Source organism: Phocoena sinus, chromosome 1 (genome assembly GCF_008692025.1).
Source record: "Phocoena sinus isolate mPhoSin1 chromosome 1, mPhoSin1.pri, whole genome shotgun sequence".
Lineage (NCBI taxonomy): Eukaryota > Metazoa > Chordata > Mammalia > Artiodactyla > Phocoenidae > Phocoena > Phocoena sinus.
Window position 1 is genome coordinate 89088785 of NC_045763.1, and position 24447 is coordinate 89113231.

At 37.0% G+C, this 24447-nt stretch overlaps 1 protein-coding gene across 2 annotated transcripts in view; it reads left to right on the forward strand.

The window, feature by feature from the left end:
• The first annotated feature begins 212 nt into the window (after positions 1–212).
• PALMD (palmdelphin) overlaps positions 213–24447 on the forward strand; it is a 55758-nt gene continuing 31523 nt past the window's right edge. The window contains exons 1-2 of one of the 2 annotated variants that reach the window (XM_032612081.1): positions 213–360; positions 989–1034. In XM_032612081.1, the coding sequence (XP_032467972.1) occupies positions 990–1034 (45 nt within the window). In that variant the 5' untranslated portion in view covers positions 213–360; position 989. Of the gene's footprint in view, positions 467–988; positions 1035–24447 lie in introns of both variants that reach the window. The other variant, XM_032612078.1, reaches the window with a different exon arrangement.

Here is a 24447-nt window from a genome sequence, read left to right on the forward strand (position 1 = left end):
CCTCTTTCTAAAGGGCCAGGGAATACTCACATGGTGTCAGACTACATGAGTTACAGAATGTCTCATCACACTTTCAAAGTCTCATTCCTTTCTCTTGCATAACTGGTGAGGTCAAGATGGGCAACTTTCTGAGTGTCATTGCTGAATAGGATCCAAGAAAGAACTGCATTCCATAGAAATCCAAGACAAGAAATAAGGGAGGGTGGTACTTGACATTTAAACCACACTGAACACAGCCGGTGGACCAAGTTCTTAACAGAGTCACGTTAATGCCTTTAATTTCTCCATGACCTAAAGATTCCAAAATTTGAAACAAACTGCTGAAGTAGGAGGGGAAGGGAAAGGCAAGGACAGCCTGATGTAAGTTTACCACTATATTAAATTCTAAAGTTACTCTAGAATTTTGTATTCTTATCTAAATGCAATTAAAGGAAGAAAGGCAAGCAAGTGACTTGACCCAGTCAAGGTAAGCCTTTGTCTTTGCAACTCTGGAGGACAGTACAGGTAAACAACTTTGTTACAAATACACACAGACCCACACATGCAGAGATTTGATTGTGTGTGGCTAGAGCAGAGTCTGATTAAGCACTCAGTGCATGGGCTTCTAGCGCTACTCCTAGGAAAGAATGAATTGGGTAAGGAACAGTTAATAAGAAAATGTGCCTTGCTAACTGTGCACATTACAACAAAGAGCTGGCAGCTCCTGAAGGAAAAGGGCTTGTACGGCTGCCGTTCAAACTTGTCAGTCAGCCCGTGCTAGCAGCCTCAGCGTCTGCTTCCCCAGCACACCCTCATTACATGTGTCTGGCCTGATCTGTACATCTGCTCAGAGACGCTCCTGCCGAGTCGGGGATTTCTGCTTTTCTCCACCGCTGCCAAAGCGGATTTCTCCCTGCTTCTCTGTCACCTCCACTCCTCTCCCCAAGGAGGCTCCTGCTTTATGGTAGTTTTGGACTTCCCTCACTGGCTGCCTGTCCTTGACTTCTAGAATGGAAGAAGCTGAGCTGGTGAAGGAGAGACTCCAGGCCATCACAGTAAGTCTTGCATACAGTTATAACTCATGGAGAAGGTTGCTCATACAAACAGAAGCGTTGCTAGCTGCCCCGGCCGCTGAGCCCCGTAAGTGGAAAAACAGAACTGTCACCTTTCATGGACGACGGGTCTCTGCCACTCTCTTAACCCTGGTGACCCTCTGTAACTCTTGGTTTTCCGAACCTGAGTACAGGGCAAATGTTCTTGATTTCCACAAAAACTGTGCCTATGTTTTAAATAGCAGTCAGTAGCTTTTAAGGCAGTTTGGTTAACCTTCTATGTACCTTAAAAAAAATGCAGATTTTCCTTAAATTTATATTCGACAAACAGTAGATCAAAAAACAGATCCCTAACTTGGAAACTTTTTTAAACAATTAATTCACCAAAAAGTTAAAATCTTTTAAAAGGAGGAGAGAAAAAGAAATAAAACAAATGACTTGAAACTTTTTATTTGTAGTTGTGGAAGTGTGTCCAGAAAGCCTAACAAAATTAAAATGAATGTCGTTGTACTTAAGCTTAGCATTAAACAAGAGAAAAGTAGGTAAAAGCATGTATCAGATTAATTCTAAGATATCAGTTTCCAGCAGAGTCACAAACTGAATAAGATCCTGATAAAGGAATGCAATGCATGCAATGCAATGGATTTGGAAAATATTTCGTTAATACCGGGAAGGAGAATAGTGCATTTTTTATGTTTGTTCTGGGAAAGAGTCAAAGTGTGAAATGAATTACTTTCCTTAAATGATCCAGCTTTTTCTTTTTTTTTAATTTTCCAAAATCCTCTATTTGGCAGTAACCTGGAAATCTCTGGCACAATCACTTATCATTAGCTACAACTTATAATTTTTTTAAAGAAAAACCACTTTGGAAATCAACATCCCAATTTTTTCAGCATTTTCTGCCACTGAAATTAACCGTCAGGAGTACTTTTTAAAAACTGATGCATAATATCACAGATGCGGATTTATTAATTTCAATGTATACTGGACATTACTATCTATAAAAATAACTCTTCATTGCCTTGTGGAAAGAAAACTGATGCAAAATCAGGGTGGGTAGAAAGATGTTACTCTTTGCTCTTCAAAGTCCCACAACATAAATTATTACTATGCTAAGCCCAATTTAGAATTTTTATTAGAAGGATACAATGTTTCAGTTCCACCTAGAAAGATGCAATAACTTGAAATATTTTCTCAGCCAATGGTTAGGAACCAAAAATCCACAGATAAAATTGGCATACTCCATAAGACAGTGTTCTCGAAATGTCCAACTTCTAATTAGTACATTTTCCTTTCAGAAAACCTTGATTTGGATTATTGTTTGTTTTGCTTTGTTCTTTTTTGTTGTTAAACTCAGCCACCATTTCAGCTGTCCCGCTTTAAGGGACAGGAACTGGGCCCTGCTCTGTTGTTTTTGGCGTGGGCCTTTTAGGTTACAGCTGTTGTCTAAAGGTTACTGTATTAGACTGTGTGACTTGTGTGGGCACAAGCTCCGCTTTTCCTGATGCTTCTATCTCCTAATTAACTAAATTAAATCATGTATCCAATGAAATCCACAAGTAGCCCCTTGTTCCACATTTTCCTTTTTGAATCACAGCCCACCCTTGCTTCCACCCTTTTTACACCCAGTGCACCTTACAACTCGTACTAAAGCGCATGTGTTCTAAAGGTATGACTGCACACAGTTATTCAGGAAAACTAGGAATTTTCACTGAGGGTTCCAAATGCAAATAGAACTAGAACAAAAGTCATAATGCCTTAAATGCCTTACAAGCAGACAAGACAATAAATAGGTTCTTGAATATACTGGTGTGTGTTTTTATGATCATTTAAAAAATAAAATAACAACTACTTTTTGGAATATTTCATTAGCTTAACCATATCCCATTAGAAAGAATTAAGCAAATCTCCAAAGTAAAATCACAAAGTAATTCTATTTTGGAAGTAAGATACTTGTATAAAGATTGTAGAGAAAAAATTGAGAAGAGTTTGTGAGAGCAAATCTCCAATAGTGTACACCTCACCAGACTAAGTCCAGTCACAATGGTCACCACCTAAAAGGAAAAAATGGAGCAGTGGTGTGTCCATGGAAACAACACATCCACTCATCTCCCCTGGACACCCTGGGAAATGCCAGCTTTCTCCACCCTTGCCTTAAGCAGGAAGCCACCTCAGCTATTGCCCTTCCCCCTGGGGAAATGAAAACACACAGTGTCCAGAGAGTTTGCAGGGATTGTTTCACTTTTGGAAGTACTTAAAATCTTCAAAATCTCTGACCTAGACAAAAACTCAGAGACAATATCCTAATTTTAACTGTTTTCCTCTTATTTCCCTACACTGAAATAATTCTTATATACTTTATAAAATCATAAGACAAAATCAAAATCATAAGACAATTGCCCAATGTAACCCAACACAGCAACTCATAGGCACTTTGTTAGAAAAAATAAAAAACTTTTGACAGTCTAAGAAAGATCTATTTGATTATTATACTAAAAGTTATCCCTCCAATTCCTGGCTGTGTAATGAAATAATCTTCACTGTTATATTTATTCCACATGATTTTGAGTGTCCAAAAAGTCATTATTTCCACTGCAAGGAATTTAAAAAACAAATGTATATGCCTATAACTTGACAGACTCAAGTGCCAGTCCTATTGTTCCTCTTTTTAAAAAATGAGATTAAGCGTAGTAAGTAGATGGAATGTGACACCAGGCTCTCAAGCTGAAAACAAAATTACTGTGATGGTGACATTCATTTCTCATATCAGTAAGTTGAATTTTAGATTAGTCAGAAGTCCTTCTCAAAGACTTTAAGAGGGGGAATTCCCTGGCGGTCCAGTGGTGAGGACTCTGCGTTTTCACTGCCGAGGGGGTGGATTGGGTTGGGCAACTAAGATCCCGTAAGCCACAGGGCGAGGCCAAAAAAAAAAAAAAAAACAAGAAAGACTTAAAGAGAATAAAGACAAAATTATGAAAGTACACAGAAATGATTGTTTAAAAGAAGGCACCTCATTTGGGTATACCAAATATGGGTTATATTTTGTACACTTACTCTCATGTTTCTCCTTCATTACTTTATCCATGTACAGGCATACCTTGGAGATACTGCAGGTTTGGTTCTAGACCACTGCAATAAAGCAAATATCATAAAAAAGTGAGTCACACAAATTTTTTAGTTTCCCAGTAGAGATAAAACTTATGTTTGGACTGCATAATACTATTGCATAACATAATACAGCAGTATTATGTCTAAAAAATAACATATACACGTTAATTAAAAAAGACTTTATTGCTAAAAAATGCTAACCATCATGAGTCTTCAGCGAGTTGTAATCTTTTTGCCATAGTAACATCAATGATCACAGACAAAGAAATACTGTATGTTTTCACTTATACGTGAAATCTAAAGAATAAAACAAACAAACAATTATCACAAAACAGAAGCAGACTCACAGACACAGAGGAAAAACTAGTGGTTACCAGAGTAGGGGGAAAGGTGAGGGGCAAAATAGGCAAAGGAGATTAAAGGTACAAACTATTAGGTATAAAATAAATAAGTTACAAGGAGGTAATGTACAGCACGGGGAATACAGTCAGTATTTTATAATAAATTTGTATGGAGTGCAATCTATAAAAATATTGAATTGCTAGGTTGTACACCTGAAACTAATATAATATTGTAAGTCAACGATACTTCAATTTAAAAAAAAGACTGCTCACAATGAAAAAAGCCAAACAAAAAGATCCCTGATCACAGATCACCATAACAAATATAATAATGATGAAAAAGTTTGAAGTATTGCAACAATCAGCAAAATGTAAAAGTGATCAAATGCTGTTGAAAAAACGGCGCCAATAGACTTGCTCCGCGCCCGTTGTCACAAATCTTCAAACTGTAAAAAAAAGAGAGAAAAGCAGTATCTATGGAGCGAAATAAAAGTGAAGCACAATAAAATGAGGTAGACCTGTACCAACCCTTCACTTACTAAATTAATGGTCAAAGTATATCTTAGCCAAAGAGTTTAGTTTTCAACTCTAAGTGGAAAACAGGGTACTTCAAACTAATTAAATATTACATCGATTAAAAGGTCTCTTGAGGCTTAAGTTAGTACATAGTGTTTTAACAAATAGCGGATTTTGATACAAAAGGAGAGCTACTGAAGTAGGTGATTGGAAATGTGCTTTGAATATCACTGGAACTGATAATACCAATGTCTCCAGCGTTCTCAGGAAGAGTGAGATGAAGGACTGAAAGAGTTATCCCTACAGGGTTCCTCTCTGGAAGTAAACATGGTCCACACCAAAGGATGATGAAAAGGTGCAGGTAAATTTCCCTCAGAAATAGCAAGATCCCCTTATGACCAGTAATATCCTATACTGCTCACATCCTCCTCCAACAAGGAACACGTTTTCTTGTCTCCACTCCGATGATGACATTAGAAAATACTGTTACTAAATACCATGGGGAGACTCAGACTGGAAAACTCCTAGATCTTAAACTGGCTAGAGATCATAGATTCACAAAAATAGTACTGTTTGGGGTGAGGGGGTTGAGCTCAGAAGAATTCTGAGAACTAGAAGCAATGTACAGAGAACAAACCAGCTGAGGAGAAAGGGGGTAAGAATAAAGCTGATATTTTTACTCTTTTCAAAGCTTAACCTTTAATGTTAGAAATGCATGTTATCCACTCATTCTCTCATTCCCTTTATTCAATTTATGGTTATTGAGCACTTACCCTGTGCCAAACCTCATGCATTCACATTAAAATAAGTGAAGAAAAGGGAATCAGGAGTGTCAGGAGTGGTATGGGATGGGTTGCAATTTGCAGTAGCATGGTCAGGATGGGCCTCATGGAGACGATGACATTTGATCATAGATGAAGGAGGTGAGCTTGGTCAAAAGTTAGACAACAGCAATAATCACAAGGACAAGCCCCTGCCTAGGACTGACTCCTTTTGGTAATGAGCCACTTAAAGGCCTGATGCTGGAATCTGAGCAACAGATTTGCAGGCCAAATCTGCTCATGACTCAGAATTATCAAGAGCTCTCACATTTCCCCGGATCCACTCCCTATTTTGTTCCACTCCCAAGGAATTTTTTCTCGACTTGTAAACATAGGAATGTAGGAGGTAGAAAGCTCTTTACATAAAACAGAAATCTACCCAATACAAAAGACCACTATTAAAACAATAACATAAATACACACAGGTTCTATTAATAGTTACTTCCTCAGCACGTTTCCTCTCACTAGACACCCCACCTCATCTCGTTCTCTTTTTTTTCAATATCTGGAATCTTCTAACAGTTAATAAAACAGTTAATGACCTCAAAGCAGGACCTGCTACATAATTTGTGAGGCCCCGTACAAGATGAACACGTGGGGATCCCTGCTCAAAAAGTGTTCAGAATTTCAAGGTGATAACAGCAGAAGTTTAAAAGCATTCAGACTAAACACTGGGCCCTTCTGATCATGGTGCCCTCATGTATGACTTCACAGGTCACATGTCCAAGAAGCCCAGGCTGCTGGCCAGGTACATTTTTTTTCCCTGTTCATTCTTCCTGTACAAATGAGAGCATGAAAACAAGTGCAAGCCAGCCTGGATCTTGACAGAAGTTAGACCTTAACATGTGTTTGGATCGCTGTGTTATTTAGAGCTCTAAGGACTCCTTAAAGTAATAATGACTAAAAGGAAGCATAGTGAACCATTGTTCCACTGTACCTCGCGGTTAAGACAAAGTTACAGGAAGAGTTCCCAATTTGTCATGAGCATCCCAAGACATTCACATAAAGATGGTATGTGGAGATACAGGAATCTCCTAAGTAAAGATGTCCTGTGCCACTATATTCAAACAATAAAGCCTCCGCACAATTTTCCACAGTGCTATACTGAGATTACATGTTTCTTCCAGAGAGGGAAAGGTTTCTTCAAACAAAAGTACTATGCCACATTTCTTTGCCAAACATAATAGCCCACCCACAAAGGAGACCATGTGATGAGGTATAATAATTTTGATAGCTTATTAAGGAAACTGCCTTTTGATAACCAGGGGTGGTTTTTCCAGTGTGCTACAGAGCGATAATGCTACTTTGCAAAGCCCTCTACTGACAAGGATCCCCATGAACTTTCTCAACATTACTAGATGGTGAAAAGGAAAAGCTTCTTTTATAGAAAACTGTGATTAAAACAAACCAGAGAGTAAGTCTAACAAGAGTCTAAACAAGTACAGCATAGTTCAGGCTAAAACCAAAACAGAGCTTCCACTTCCTAATCTAAAGTCTCAAACTACCTAGCTTCTCTTGAAATAAAATAAGAATATTTTAATTTTTAATTTATTTAAATGGCAGTGGTGTCATTCTGGGGAGCTCAAGAAGTTTCCTCACCAGGAACCCTGTGACATGTCTATTTTTCTAAAACACCATAGGAGCAGTTTGAGTGAGATCTGAACTTACGGTTTTTATGTAAAACCCCAGTGACTGGATTCACTCTAACCATTTCAGACATGGAGCCAGGTTATTTTCTGAACCTCTGGCTTCTGTCTTAAGCATCAAGTTTTCAGTGTGTAACTGCATCAATGATTGATATGGGGTGATACAACATGTTAAAAGGAGCTACAAGAGCTACTCAAAATCAATCTATGCTAACAAATATAGGTATAAAGATATATCCTAAGCACAAGAATTCTGCAATTAAAGATAATAATACCACCAAACTCCCAGTCTATCCCTCCCCCATCCCCCTCTCCCTTGGTAACCATAAGTCTGTTCTCTATGTCCATGAGTCTGTTTCTGTTTTGTAAATAAGTTCATTTGTGTCACATTTTAGATTCCACAAATAAGTGATATCCTATGGTATTTGTCTTTCTCTTTCTGACTTACTTCACTTAGTATGGTAATATCTAGGTTCATCCATGCTGCTGCAAATGGCATTATTTCATTCCTTTTTATGGCTGAGTAATACTCCAAGGTATATATGTACCACATCTTCTTTATCCTTTCATCTATTGATGGACGTTTAGGCTGTTTCCATGTCTTGGCTATTGTGAATAGTGCTGCTATGAACGTAGGGGTGCATGTATCTCTTTGAATTATAGTTTTAGGAGTTTGGGGTTAGTAGATGCAAACTATTACATACAGAATGGATAAAAAACAAGGTCCTACTGTATAGCACAGGGAACTATATTCAACATCCTGAGATAAACCATAATGGAAAAGAATATTAAAAAGAATATATATATATATATAAGCTGAATCACTTTGTTGTACAGCAGAAATTAACACAATATTATAAATCAACTGTACTTCAATTTTTTTAAAAAAGATGGAAAATATAATAACAGTTTGGGGTTAACATATACACATTACTATATATAAAATAGATAACCAACAAGGACCTACTGTGTAGCACAGGGAACTATCCTCAGTATCTTGTAATAACCTATAATGGAAAAGAATCTGAAAAAGAATATATATATATATAACTGAATCACTTTGCTGTACCCTTGAAATGAACACATTGTAAGTTATACTTCAATTTAAAAAATAATAATAACCTATTCTTGCATAGCATTTAGATTTTAAAAACAAAAACTTTCACATTCATTATTTCATTTGTCCAAACAGTCGTATGAGTATTTTCAAAAGCAGATGTTGCCATCCCCATTTTATAGGTGAAAAACCTAAGACCAAGGAAAGCTAAGGGATTAGTTAAATCGTAGAAAATGGTAGAGTCTCTGCTCATAACATCACAATAAATTCTAGTAAACTTCAAAACCATAAACCTCACCCTTGTTCAGAACTTCCTCTGTTGTTCACTCTTAATAAAGTTTGAAGTGGAGCAAAGAGAAGAATCTATGGAGGTTCTGCTTCACGTAATCCCCTTTTTTAACCCAAACCAGTCCTTCACACCCTGAAGTCTCCTCTCCTCTTCCCCAGGCTGATAGGAGTAGAAGTGCGAAAGGAAAGAATGTGATGCCATTGCAGAAGCATTTGTTATTGCTTTAACAGGATTGGGACAGAATCATTTTTCGGAGCATCCCATATTCTAAGCCTCGGTTACCTTCTCCTCATCCCACTTCCACTACATAGTCTCTTCCCTTCCAGCCAGGATTTCTTAAGGCAAAGACATTGTTGCATCTCTCACGGCTCCCCCCAACACCGAGCTCTACACTAGCTGGAGCCCAAAAAACCCATCATGAATAAGTGAATGAGTGAATACCATCAAGCTGAAAGGAGGGAGACAGCTAATGATTGTCCACCCAGCTAACAGATTTTTTTTTTTTTTTTTACTGAAGACATGGCCAAGTTTACCATCACCCCTTGATTATTCAGGAGTTTGTTTTGTGTTTATCCTTGTTTTGTTTTGTTTTGTTTCGTTTTGTCACAATTCATTAGAACAAACAGGAAAGGGTAGACAAAGGAATAAAAGAGTAGAACATAAACCACATTCTATTTAGAGATCTGTCAGAATTTGTTGTAAAGCTGGGAAAGAAGACTAAATTTACTAAATAAAATGAGGTTTAGAAAATTTGTGCTTTTTAATTCACCCCATAAGTAGTAGTGATAACTACATCCAATGCCCATGGCTAACATATGAATTAGGGTTTTTCAAAGCTAAATTCAGAAATAATCATAGGACCAGGAGAAAACTTAGAGATTTCTTCATCCACATTCCCATCCGCATTACACCATGCTCAAGAGATGCTCACCCAGTTTCTCCTTGAGCACTTCCAATATCAGGTGGATTAATACCTCCCAAAATACCCTATTCCATTTGAGAACAACTCTCTGTGTTGAGTTCTGACATAATGTGCCAGAATCTAGTTTCCTTTAACGTCTTCCCAGTCATGGCTCTAGCCATTGAAGCTGTACAGCTTTATTTTCTTGATTTCAATCATTCCTCATATCACAGGCTCATTCTAGACGCTCTTTTAAATGTCAGTGTCACTCTTAAAATTTGGTGCTGAGAGTTAAACAGAACACTCTGACCAGTACAGAGACCTTACTGCTATAATTTCCCTTGTTTGGCTAATTGTATTTCTACAGATATATTTGGGAAGTGATAAGGAGTAGTATAAGGAGCATTATATTTGGAATTATAGAAAATTAGGCTCAATATCAATTCCAACACTAGACCAACTTTATGATTTGGGGAAGCTGATAAACTCTCTGGTCCTCACTTCAGTGTCTCTAAAATTAATAATGAATTAACCTGAAAGCTCAGTATTCAGATACACAATGAGTATACAAAAATCAATAGCTTTCTGAAAAACAATAATTAGTCAGAAATTGTAATGTGAAAACATCCCATTCCTGATAGCTACATTTTTTTAAAAACTGTTGAAACCTAAAAATAATCCTATTTAGAAAATGTGCAGAATTTATATGAAGAAATCTTTATGTTTTTATACCTACTAAGGAACTGTGCAAGATATATATATAGTGAAACTTTACTAAGTGATATAATATATATGTCTAGAGAAGCACACCATTCCTTGAGGTAAAGTTTGAATACAAAAAAGCTGTCATATATTTTCAAATTTATTTTAAGTTTAATGCAATTCCAATCAAAATCTCTAACGAGGCATTCTTGTTCACTTCTGATGGCACCATGAAATTGCTAAAACAGGATGATTTGGCAATTGGTAAAAGAAAACTCAAAAACTGTTTTACCCTTTGACCAAGAATTTCATTAACAAGGAAATTTATATAAAGAAAAATAAGAGATGCATACAAGATGGATTCCTAAGATGTTCATATCATAATAAAATCATTTCTTATAGTATATAGTACAAAAGTGGAAGCAAATTCAACGTCCGAAAATAGGCACTAGTTTAGTAAACACAGTGCAAATATACATGTGTGTATATATATGCATGTATGTGAAATAGAATAATGTGCATCCATTAAAAATAATTTAGAGGGCTTCCCTGGTGGCGCAGTGGTTGAGAGTCCGCCTGCCGATGCAGGGGACACGGGTTCGTGCCCCGGTCCGGGAAGATCCCACATGCCGCGGAGTGGCTGGGTCCGTGAGCCATGGCCGCTGAGCCTGTGCGTCCGGAGCCTGTGCTCCACAACGGGAGAGGCCACAGCAGTGAGAGGCCCGTGTACCGCAAAAATAATAATAATAATAATTTAGAAAACTATTTAATGACATGGTATATCATTATGTTCATGATATATTAAAAAAATAAGATTACTAAGTGTGTAACATACAATTCAAATTTTATATGAGCTATAATATATCATGCAGATGTAAATCAAATATAACAGTAGCGATCTCTGATTATCTCTGGATAAAGATAATTACTATTAGAAGTAACTTTTAAAATTCCATCAGGGTATGTGGTTTTTTTGTTTGTTTGCTTGTTTGTTTGGTTGATTGGTTGTTGATTTTTTTTTTTTTTTTTTTTGGCTTGGTAGGGAGTGATGAAGCATAAGGAATTGGTTGAGTTTTCAATTTAGTTTCTATTGGAATGTAACAAAATGATTCCAAAGTCCAACTGGAAAAATAAACTACTGCTACTAATCAAGACATTTTAAAGAAAAGCAACAAAGGAAAACTTGCCCAATAAAATGTTAAATTATCTCATTTGTGCTACATAGTACCAAAATCTATAACTAAAGACACTATACAGATAACCTAGAGCCAGGCCCTAATGTACATTTTTTTGTGTGTAAATGATGAAATTAGTAAACAAAAAAGTAAACCAATAGGAAAGAATTCTTTGATAAAACTTCAGACTTAGTTTAAAATTGGGGGAAAAAATATTAGACCCTCAGCATTTACCATAAATCAAAATTAATTAGGCTGGATTTAAGAGGTGTTTTTTAAACTCTTTAGGAAACTGGAAGAAAATATGGGTGAATAATTACTGTATCTCAGAGAGTAAAAGATATTAAAAACATAAAAGCAATAGGAAAGGGCTTCCCTGGTGGCGCAGTGGTTGAGAGTCCTCCTGCCGATGCAGGGGACACGGGTTCGTGCCCCGATCCGGGAAGATCCCACATGCCGCAGAGTGGCTGGGCCCATGAGCCATGGCTGCTGAGCCTGCGCGTCCAGAGCCTGTGCTCCTGTGCAACGGGAGAGGCCACAACAGTGAGAGGCCCGCATACCGCAAAAACAAAAAACAAAACAAAACAAAAAAACGCAACAGGAAAAATCTTTCAGTAATTCTAGGAACACCATAAATAAAATTTAAAGGCAAATAGGAAAAATTATTTACAACTAGTATGGCAAACAAAAGGTTACTATTCCTAATTCAAAGAGTTCTTACAAATTGTTGATTAATTAATAAGCTTTACCCAAAAATAGGTAGCCATCACAAACAGGAAATTTAAAAAAATAAATAATACAAATAGCCAAGAAAATTATGAAAAATATTTGACCACACTAATATCAGAAATCTGATTAAGACATCAAGATAAGACACTATTTTTGCTCTGCTTATATTGCTAAAGGATCTTTTACTTATAATATTCCTAATTAGAGTGAGGTAATGGACACTGTTTTGCAGAAATATAAGTTAAAATAACTTTTCATTGAAGTCCTTTTACCAATCTGCATCAAGAATTTTTTAAACATCCGTACCCCTTGACGAGCTAACTAAATTCTAGGGACCAATAGTGAGGAAATAATCAGACAAAAGTGGTCAAAATTTTACAAATAAGGAACTTTATCATACAACGACTTATAACAGCAAAAGATTCAAAACAACCTAAAAGGCAGAAAAAGGGAGACTGATTAAGCAAATTACAATATTCTGAATAAAATTCAATATTTTTATTAATAAAATTCAATTAAATGAGAAATGCTCATGACACAATATTAAGTGCAAAAGGTGGAACGCAAAACTGTGTGTATGGGCGTCCTTGCGTGGTTTTCACATGTGTGTCTGTATAAATTTGCATATCTGTGTTTTGGGTACACTGAAGAAACATTGGAATAAAATGCGCCAAAATGTACATAGTAGTTACTTCTAAAGTAGTGGGAGTATGGGAGATTTTTATATTTTTCTTTAAAGTCGTCTAGATTTTTCAACTGTTATGCAATTAACATATCCTATAAGTTTCATAGGGTACATTTATTAATAATAAAATTAATCATTAATTTGGGTCCCTTTTTCCTACCAGACAAGATGTTTGAAATCTTGGCTTAGTCATCTTCTATTTCATTGGTTCCCAAACCGGGCTGTTCATTAAAGTTGCCTGGAGCAGCTTCTAGCAACAAGTCTTCCAGTGCACACCCGCTTCACCCTTGAAATTCTGGTTCATAAAATTAGCTAAATATGTTTATGTTTACTTTCTTATTGGGCTTAGTTTTTTTTTTTTTTTTATACAGCAGGTTCTTATTAGTCATCAATTTTATACACATCAGTGTATACACGTCAATCACCCAATTCAGCACACCACCATCCCCACCCCCCCACCATTTTCCCCCCTTGGTGACGATACGTTTGTTCTCTACATCTATGTCTCAACTTCTGCCCTGCAAACCAGTTCATCTGTACCCTTTCTCTAGGTTCCACATATATGCACTAATATACGATATTTGTTTTTCTCTTTCTGACTTACTTCACTCTGTATGAAAGTCTCTAGATCCATCCACGTCTCAACAAATGACTCAATTTTGTTCCTTTTTATGGCTGAGTAATATTCCATTGTATATATGTACCACAACTCCTTTACCCATTCGTCTGTTGATGTGCATTTAGGTTGCTTCCATGACCTGCCTACTGTAAAAAGTGCTGCCATGAACATTGGGGTGCATGTGTCTTTTTGAATTATGGTTTTCTCTGGGTATATACCCAGTAGTGGGATTACTGGATCATATGGTAATTCTATTTTTAGGTCTTTAAGGAACTTCCATACTGTGCTCCATAGTGGCTCTATCAATTTACATTCCCACCAACTGTGCAAGAGGGTTCCCTTTTCTCCACACCTTTTCCAGCATTTGTTGTTTGTAGATTTTCTGATGATGCCCATTCTAACTGGTGTCAGGTGACACCTCATTATACTTTTGATTTGCATTTCTCTAATAATTAGTGATGTTGAGCAGTTTTTAATATGCTTCTTGGCCATCTGTATGTCTTCTTTGGAGAAATGTCTATTTAGGTCTTCTGCCCATTTTTGGATTGGGTTGTTTGTTTCTTTAATATTGAGCTGCATGAACTCTATTTTTTTTTTTTTTTTTTTTTGCGGTACGAGGGCCTCTCACTGCTGTGGCCTCTCCCATTGTGGAGCACAGGCTCCAGACGCACAGGCTCCGCGGCCATGGCCCATGGGCCCAGCTGCTCCATGGCATGAGGGATCTTTCTGGACTGGGGCACGAACCCGTGTCCCCTGCATCAGCAGGTTTACATCAACCACTGTGCCACCAGGGAAGCCCCTGCATGAGCTCTTCATATATTTTGGAGAGTAATCCTTTGTCTGTTGATTCGTTTGAAAATACTTTCTCCCATCCTGAGGGTTGTCTTTCCATCTTGTTTATGGTGTCCTTTGCTGTGCAAAAGCTTTTAAGTTTCATTAGATCCCATTTGTTTATTTTTGTTTTTATTTCCAATACTCTAGGAGGTGGATCAAAAAAGGTCTTGCTGTGACTTACGTTAAAGAGTGTTCTTCCTATGTTTTCCTCTAAGAGTTTTATATTGTCCTGTCTCATATATAGGTCTTTAGTCCATTTTGATTTTATTTTTGTGTATGGTATTAGAGAGTGTTCTAATTTCATTCTTTTACATGTAGCTGTCCAGTTTTCCCAGCACCACTTATTGAAGAGACTGTCTTTTCTCCATTGTATATCTTTGCCTCCTTTCTCATAGATTAGTTGACCATAGGGGCATGGGTTTATCTCTGGGCTTTCTATCTTGTTCCATTGATCTAAGTTTCTGTTTTTGTGCCAGTACCATACTGTCTTGATGACTGTAGCTTTGTAGTATAGCCTGAAGTCAGGGAGTCTGATTCTTCCAGCTCCATTTTTTTCCCTCAAGACTGCTTTGGCTATTCTGGGTCTTTTGTGTCTCCATACAAATTTTAAGATTACTTGTTCTAGTTCCGTAAAACATGCCATTGGTAATTTGATAGGGACTGCATTGAATCTGTAGACTGCTTTGGGTAGTATAGTCATTTCCACAATATTGATTCTTCCAATCCAAGAAAATGGTATATCTCTCCATCTATTTGTATCATCTTTAATTTCTTTCATCACTGTCTTATAGTTTTCTGCATACAGGTCTTTTGTCTCCCTAGGTAGGTTTATTCCTAGGTATTTTATTCTTTTTGTTGCAATGGTAAATGGGACTGTTTCCTTAATTTCTCTTTCAGATTTTTCATCATTAGTGTATAGGAATGCAAGAGATTTCTGTGCATTAATGTTGTATCCTGCAGCTGTACTAAATTCATTGATTAGCTCTAGTAGTTTTCTGGTGGCATCTTTAGGATTCTCTATGTATACTATCATGTCATCTGCAAAGAGTGACAGTTTTACTTCTTCTTTTCCAATTTGTATTCCTTTTATTTCTTTTTCTTCTCTGATTGCCGTGGATAGAAGTTCCAAGACTCTGTTGAATAATAGTGGTGAGAGTGGACATCCTTGTCTTGTTCCTGATCTTAGAGGAAATGCTTTCACTTTTTCACCATTAAGAATGAAGTTTGCTATGGGTTTGTCATATATGGCCTTTATTATGTTAGAGGTAGTTTCCTTCTATGTCCCTTTCTGTAGAGTTTTTACCATAAATGGGTGCTGAATTTTGTCAAAAGCTTTTTCTGCATCTATTGAGATGATCATATGGTTTTTATTCTTCAATTTGTTAATATGGTGTATCACATTGATTGTTTTGCATATATTGAAGAATCCTTGCATTCCTGGAATAAACCCCACTTGATCATGGTGTATGATCCTTTTAATGTGCTGTTGGATTCTGTTTGCTAGTATTTTGTTGAGGATTTTTGCATCTATGTTCATCAGTGATATTGGCCTGTAGTTTTCTTTCTTTGTGACATCCTTGTCTGGTTTTGGTATAAAGGTGATGGTGGCCTCATAGAATGAGTTTGGGAGTGTTCCTTCCTCTGCAATTTTTTGGAAGAGTTTGAGAAGGATGGGTGTTAGCTCTTCTCTAGATATTTGATAGAATTCACCTGTGAAGCCATCGGGTCCTGGACTTTTGTTTGTTGGAAGATTTTTAATCACAGTTTCAATTTCATTACTTGTGATTGGTCTGTTCATATTTTCTGTTTCTTCCTGGTTCAGTCTTGGGAAGTTATACCTTTCTAAGAATTTGTCCATTTCTTCCAGGTTGTCCATTTTATTGGCATAGAGTTGCTTGTAGTAGTCTCTTAGGATTCTTTGTATTTCTGCGGTGTCTGTTGTAACTTCTCCTTTTTCATTCCTAATTTTATTGATTTGAGTCCTCTCCCTCTTTTTCTTGATGAGTCTGGCTAATGGTTTATCAATTTTGTTTATCTTCTCAAAGAACCAGCTTTTAGTTTTATTAATCTTTGCTATCGTTTCTTTGTTTCTATTTCATTTTTTTCTGCTCTGATCTTTATGATTTCTTTCCTTCCGCTAACTTTGGGTTTTGTTTGTTCTTCTTTCTCTAGTTTCTTTAGGTGTAAGGTTAGATTTTTTATTTGAGATATTTCTTGTTCCTTGAAGTAGGCTTGTATAGCTATAAACTTCCCTCTTAAAACTGCTTTTGCTGCATCCCACATGTTTTGGATCATCGTGTTTTCATTGTCATTTGTCTCTAGGTATTTTTTGATTTCCTCTTTGATTTCTTCGGTGATCTCTTGGTTATTTAGTAAAATATTGTTTAGCCTCCATGTGTTTGTATTTTTTTTTCTTTTTTTTTTTGTGGTATGCGGGTCTCTCACTGTTGTGGCCTCTCCCATTTGGGAGCACAGGCTCTCCAGTTGCACAGGCTCAGCGGCCATGGCTCATGGGCCCAGCTGCTCCGCAGCATGTGGGATCTTCCCAGACCGGGGCACGAACCCACGTACCCCGCATCGGCAGGCAGGCAGACTCTCAACCACTGCGCCACCAGGGAAGCCCTGTGTTTGTACTTTTTATGGTTTTTTCCCTGTAATTCATTCCTAATCTCATAGCATTGTATTCAGAAAAGATGCTTGATATGATTTCAATTTTCTTAAATTTACTGAGGCTTGATTTGTGACCCAAGATGTGATCTATCCTGGAGAATATTCCATGCGCACTTGAGAAGAAAGTGTAATCTGCTGTTTTTGGATAGAATGTCCTATAAATGTCAATTAAATCTATCTGGTCTATTGTGTCATTTAAAGCTTCTCTTCCCTTATTTATTTTCATTTTGGATGATCTGTCCATTGGTGTAAGTGAGGTGTTAAAGTCCCTCACTATTATTGTGTTACTGTCGATTTCTTCTTTTATAGCTGTTAGCAGTTGCCTTATGTACTGAGGTGCTCCTTTGTTGGGTGCATATATATTTATAATTATTGTATCTTCTTCTTGGATTGATCCCTTTATCGTTATGTAGTGTCCTTCCTTGTCTCTTGTAACATTCTTTATTTTAAAGTCTATTTTTTCTTATATGAGTATAGCTACTCCAGCTTTCTTTTGATTTATATTTGCACGGAATATCTTTTTCCATCCCCTCACTTTCAGTCTGTATGTGTCCCTAGGTCTGAAGTGGGTCTCTTGTAGACAGCATATATATGGGTCCTGTTTTTGTATCCATTCAGCAAGCGTGTTTCTTTTGGTTGGAGCATTTAATCCATTCATGTTTAAGGTAATTATCAATATGCATGTTCCTATTACCATTTTCTTAATTTTTCTGGGTTTGGTTTTGTAGGTCCTTTTGTTCTCTTGTGTTTCCCACTAGGGAAGTTCCTTTAGCATTTGTTGTAGAGCTGGTTTGGTGGTGCTGAATTCTCCTAGCTTTTGCTTGTTTGTAAAGCTTTTGATTTCTCCATCAAATCTGAATGAGATCCTTGCTGGGTAGAGTAATCTTGGTTGTAGGTTCTTCCCTTTCATCACTTTAAGTATATCATGCCACTCCCTTCTGACTTGTAGAGTTTCTCCTGAGAAATCAGCTGTTAACCTTATGGGAGTTCCCTTGTATGTTATTTGTCGTTTTTCCCTTGGTACTTTCAATAATTTTCCTTTGTCTTTAGCTTTTGCCAGTTTGATTACTATGTGTCTTGGCGTGTTTCTCCTTGGGTTTATCCTGTATGGGACTTGCTGTGCTTCCTGGACTTGGGTGGCTATTTCCTTTCCCATGTTAGGGAAGTTTTCTACTATAATCTCTTCAAATATTTTCTCTGGTCCTTTCTCTCTCTCTTCTCCTTCTGGGACCCCTATAATGTGAATGTTGTTGCATTTAATGTTGTCCCAGAGGTCTCTTAGGCTGCCTTCATTTCTTTTCATTCTTTTTTCTTTATTCTGTTCTGCAGCAGTGAATTCCACCATTATGTCTTCCAGGTCACTTATCCATTCTTCTGTCTCAGTTATTCTGCTATTGATTCCTTCTAGTGTAGTTTTCATTTCAGTTAATTGTATTGTTCATCTCTGTTTGTTTTTTCCTTAATTCTTCTAGGTCTTTGTTAAACATTTCTTGCATCTTCTCAATCTTTGCCTCCATTCTTTTTCTGAGGTCCTGGATCATCTTCACTATCATTATTCTGAATTCTTTTTCTGGAAGGTTGCCTATCTCCACTTCATTTAGTTGTTTTTCTGGGGTTTTTGTCTTGTTCCTTCACCTGGTACATAGCCCTCTGCCCTTTCATTTTGTCTATCTTTCTGTGAATGTGGTTTTTGTTCCACAGGCTGCAGGATTGTAGTTCTTCTTGCTTCTGCTGTCTGCCCTCTGGTAGGGGCTTAGTTTTATTTTTCTGTCCCTTATAGGGCATTGGTTTTTTAAAAAACACATTAAGACAATCACTTTCAAATAAATATTCCTCTCTCTTCACATTTACACAAATTTCCAAAAGAAAAATAATAAGAAATTTTGTCAAAAGTCATACTAAAACCAAGATATACTGAATTCCGATGATCTAGGTTCCTGTGCTCCTCAGTTTCTTTACCTGCATATGGGGGATAAACATGGTCCATATTTCCTAGAGACTTGGGGAAAATTAAATAAATTGATACATTTAAGTGCTCTAAATAGTTCCTGACACATAAAAATCTCTCAATAAATGTTAGCTATTGTTACAACCATCATAGTCATCAGCAGCAGCAGATCTTAAAAAATTAAGCAAAAGAAATAGTCTTAAATGCTTTGTTTTTAATAACTGAAAGCTATCTCTTAGACATTCCTTGTCTAAATACAAGACTGTTTAACAATTCATTCTACAACTTTGCCAGGTATTAACCAATACATTCACCAGTCATTAAATATTCATAATTGACCTTTTTCTCTCTTCAAAAAACTGGGTCATTTGCCACTTTCAGCCTTCTGGTGCCTCTTCACTTCACCCAAGATTCCAAGACTACTTGATAATATTTTCCTGTCGTGTCTATAAATTTTTCTGCTCCCTGAAATGAAACCCATTGGAGTCTGAGCAGTTCTGTCTTTAGTGCTTTATATCCTCTTGGGCTTTGATTTCCCTTTAAGCATATTTGTTCTACCCTTTCCAGGATCAAGATTATTCTCCTCAGTCAAAAAGAATGGAAGTAAAATAGGAGTGAAGTAGTTCTAGTTTATCTCTGACATGTTGATATTACACTCTGTATCTCAGCAGTAGTCCTTTTGCTCTCAACATAACTTAAATATTGAATATATATACTTGTACACACATGCTTTTTGTGTCCTCAGTGTTTTTCACATACTTCACATCTTGTCAGCCTGAATTTGTACCTTATTTACATATTTGTACATATTTGTACCTATTACAAATGGGTACCACCTGTTTATCTGTATTCTTGGTTTCACGAGCTTTGGGGAAGCTCCCAGTGATATTAAGCTATTTAGTTTGGTTTTGTTTAGTTCTCTTTTCTTTTTACTTGAGATCATTTTTTAATTGGGTTCAATATTTCCATTGGTAAATTGCCCATACTTCATGATCTATCTTCTTTCTTAAAATGCTTGCCTCTTTTTCAAGAAATTTTTAAAATAATTTTTCAAGAATTTTTTTCAAGAATTTAAAAAATCTACTTTCATTGAAATGTAGTAAACCTCTAACTATGCTCAGGATTCAATTCTAGGAGGATTGTGTTAGCACAACCCTTTCCTTCAAGGTTATCATTATATACATTTCACCAGGAAGTTTTGCGTTGTTGGTAGTATTTAAATCCAAATAGTAGCTTCTATTATTGTTCTTTTGAGACCTTAAACAGTGAAAATATCAGCAAAGGTAGTCAAGAAGTTACAAGATACTTCTATTAGAATGAATCTGAAACCATTTGCCTAATTGAATTCACAAAGTTCTATTATCAATAATGTCTAATTAATCCCAAAATAAATTTCCATATGGGTTCCCTTCCTCCAATACCTCTTAAATGTAGGTGTTTCACGAAGGCTCTGTCTTTAGCTCTCCTTTACATAAATATGTCTCTTGTCATGCTCTGATGTAGTCTCCCGGCCTCAGCTACCCCTTCCAAAACTCTGGCATCTTTATCTCTAGCTCTGACTTCCCTTCCAATCTAGCTCCATCCAACATTTCAACTACCTGCCAGATTACTCCACCAGGTTGTTCCAAAGACACCTCAACCTTGGTGTGAATCACCATCTTCCCTCCCAAACTCTCTTTCTTCTCCTGAATTTCCTATTTCTATTAGTGATTCTGTTCTCCTCTCAGTTTACCTGGATATAAAAACCTTATACCCCATTTGACCCCTTCCTCTCCTGCATCCATATGTCATCAGTTGCCAAGTCCTGCTAATTTTAACTCCTTTGTATCTCTGACATCCACACCCTCTGTTACCTCTTGTTCAAGCTCTCTTGATCTTATGTATGAGTTGTAGCCTAACTGATTATCCCTTTCAAGTTGTCCTCCTTAAGTATCTATAAATCAGGCTATTTTAAACTTCTTAAAACATGGTTTTAATTCTATTATTCCTCTCCCTCTGAAAACCTTTCATTGCTCCCTATCTCAATATGTAAATAAATTCTAAACTCCTTTCCCTGCTTTTTAGTATTCTCTATTAAGGATTTATCCTCATCTCATTTTCTTATTTCACTTCCCTCTACTCTCTGTATGACAACTTGGATTCCAGACTTGCTATTCCAAATAATGTCCCAATTTTCTACAACAGGCCTTTGCTCACAATGAGCTCTAGAGGTGAATGCCCTTCCTCCCCACCCCCAGCCCTCCAGCAACTACCCAACATACTCTATTTGGATGCTACTTGAAAGCCTCTCCTAACCAGATCATCTAGAAACAACCACTCCCTTTCCCCCCTCAACTCTCACAAGACCTCACTTGTGCCTTAGTAATGACATTTATCACTTATTTCTTAGACTATAGTTCCTTGCACAAATGATTTTCCTTCTTAAAGACAATGTAACCTCCTTGGTGAAAGTATCTACTTCTGAATAATTTTTAAACATAGCACAACTCTTAACATCACCTTAGCATAGCATTTATAGAGATGTCCCTAAGTGCTGAATAAATTAAAAATTATATAACTCAGGATCAATCCTGCCTTCTTGATAGATTCAAGCATTTTAGAATATTAGCTAATCATTAATCAATAATATCTCTAAAATACTCACACTCCTAAGTATTGTGCTTACTTTTATCAAGTATGTGATTGCAGTAATATCAATGAGTCATAGACGGTCACAATAGCTTTATAGTTGTACAATTTTACTAAATTAATTTTCAAAACAATTAAGAGCTAGGCTATTACAGAACTGGAATCTGTGGGTGTCAGCTGCTAAAATATTCCAAGTCAGACAGCTGAAAATCTAGGCAATTGTTCATTGAACAAAACGTCTTTACTAGTTGAACACTGAAGAAGTAAACAGGACTTCTCTGGTGGTGCAGTGGTCAAGAATCCACCTGCTAATGCAGGGGACACGGGCTCGAGCCCTGGTCGGGGAAGATCCCACAAGCTGTGGAGCAACTAAGCCCATGCGCCACAAGCACTGAGCCTGCGCTCTGGAGCCCGTGAGCCACAACTACTGAAGCCTGCGCGCCTAGAGCCTGTGCTTGGCAACAAGAGAAGCCAGCACAATGAGAAGCCTGCGCACCGCAACGAAGAGTAGCTCCCGCTCGCTGCAATTAGAGAAAGCCCGCGCATAGCGACGAAGACCCAAAGCAGTAAAAAATAAATAAATTTATTTTAAAAAAAAGAAGTAAACAGAAATATATGTTATTACGAAGTGAGAGAGTGGCATGGACATATATACACTACCAAATGTAAAATCAATAGCTAGTGGGAAGCAGCCACTTAGCACAGGGAGATCAGCTCGGTGCTTTGTGACCGCCTAGAGGGGTGGGATGGGGAGGGTGCGAGGGAGACGCAAGAGGGAGGAGATATGGGGATATACGTATATGTATAGCTGATTCACTTTGTTATAAAGCAGAAGCTAACACACCACTATAGAGCAATTATACTCCAATAAAGATGTTGAAATAAAAGAAATATATGTTATTCATAATGGTTAACGGTAATAACTATCTGACGTGCTGGATTATGACAGGTGTATATAGAGATGCTCAAGCTTCTGGGGAAATTCTGGGAAGCAGATGGCATTTCAATAAAAATCCGTTTATTCCATGATAATTGGGAAGGAAGTAGCTGGCTATGATAACTTTCAGTATACTAGCAATAGAACTACATGTAAAACTTATAATTTATTCTGCCATAATGAAACTAAATTGTTGCCATATATTTTTCAGTAATGCCTATAGATCTTTATGAAATTTGGCAAAAGGATAATAACTTGCTGCTGATGAATATCTTATGAGGAAAAGTACTCCTATCTTAAAATAGAGTCATGCCCATAACATTATAAAATTACCTTCTTAACTTCCTAGACTGATGTGAGACAGGCATCACATTACCTCTGAGTGACAAAACATTGGTATTCCTTAGCAACCCTTCGATAAGCATCGTGTTGCCAAAACACTTAGACGCCCTGCCTCTACCCACAGCTTTCATTACCTTATCACTAATCTCAGAATGAAACAAACAACCCAAACTGGTTACCGGCAGTGGTGGGGAAGCGTTGCTGGGTTCAGCAGTCACAGTCACACATACATAACGTAATCTTTTCTATGGGCCGTCCACGGAGAGAGATGGGCGGTTGCATACCATCATGCAGGGAACTAAAAATGTGCTCCTTTCTAATGAGGGGCCCTCCTCCGGCGCTGGTTGTGCTGGCCTCCAGACCTCAGTACTTCCCGATAGACAGGGCAATGGGGAAGGTGTGAGAAGCTGGACTAATTTCCCACTCAGGGAAATGGTATAGTGAATTGGCTAAGAGGCTGAACTCAGATTGCCTGACTTCAAATCCTGGCTCTGCCACTTACTAGTTGTGAGAACCTGGACTGGTTAGTTAATCTCCAGAAACTTCCATTTCCTCTTCTATACAATGAAAATACTACAATATCTCTTTGTTATCATGACTATTAAGTGTAATATTATTATATCTCTGTTATTATGACTATTAAGTTAAATAGTGCCTGAAAAATACTTACCAAAATGTTTGGCACAATAAGTTTAAAATATTACCAACATTTGCTCGGTAACAGTTTTGAGATATAATGGAGAACTGACTCAGAGAGGTCTTCATAGTTTTTATTCCTAATGACCAGATTTCATCCAAACAAACAAGTGAATCTGAATATCGATGCGTGTTGCCTAGCTCTTTTTTTTTCCAAAAGAGCTGTTTATGAAAGTTAAAAAACAATACAGGCAATGTCATATACACTTCTTACACACAAAGAGAAACATGACATAAATTTGGACAGCAATGTATTTTCAAATGAATGCTGTTACATTCAACAAATATACCTGAACTTATGCATCAACAAGGAGATTTACCTTCAAAAGAGTCACATCAGGAAGCCATGCACTTGTTTCAATAATGCTGCCAAATATTTTTGGAACTCTTCCTTCTAAATTACCTCCTGAGCCTGCTTCAAATTCTTTTAGATGTCTTCATTGGAAACAAATGTTTACCTTTGGGAGTTTTCAATTTTGAAAGCAGATTTTAAAACAACTCATAAATAAGATGGAGGATAATGTCACCTCTGGTCAAAAAATAAGGAAATAAGGGCCTTTTTGCATGGCTTGTAAAACATCTCAAACAACTCCAGACAGGGAATCTCTAAAACATTTCAGACCAATGGAACCATTATCAGAATTAGTGTGTTGCTTTCTGTGTAATTAACAGATTACATGTTTATTTACTTAATTGTATTAAACAAATACTTGTAGAGCACTATGTGTCAAGCACTGTTCTAGGAGCCTTTGCATATATTAGCTAATTTAAT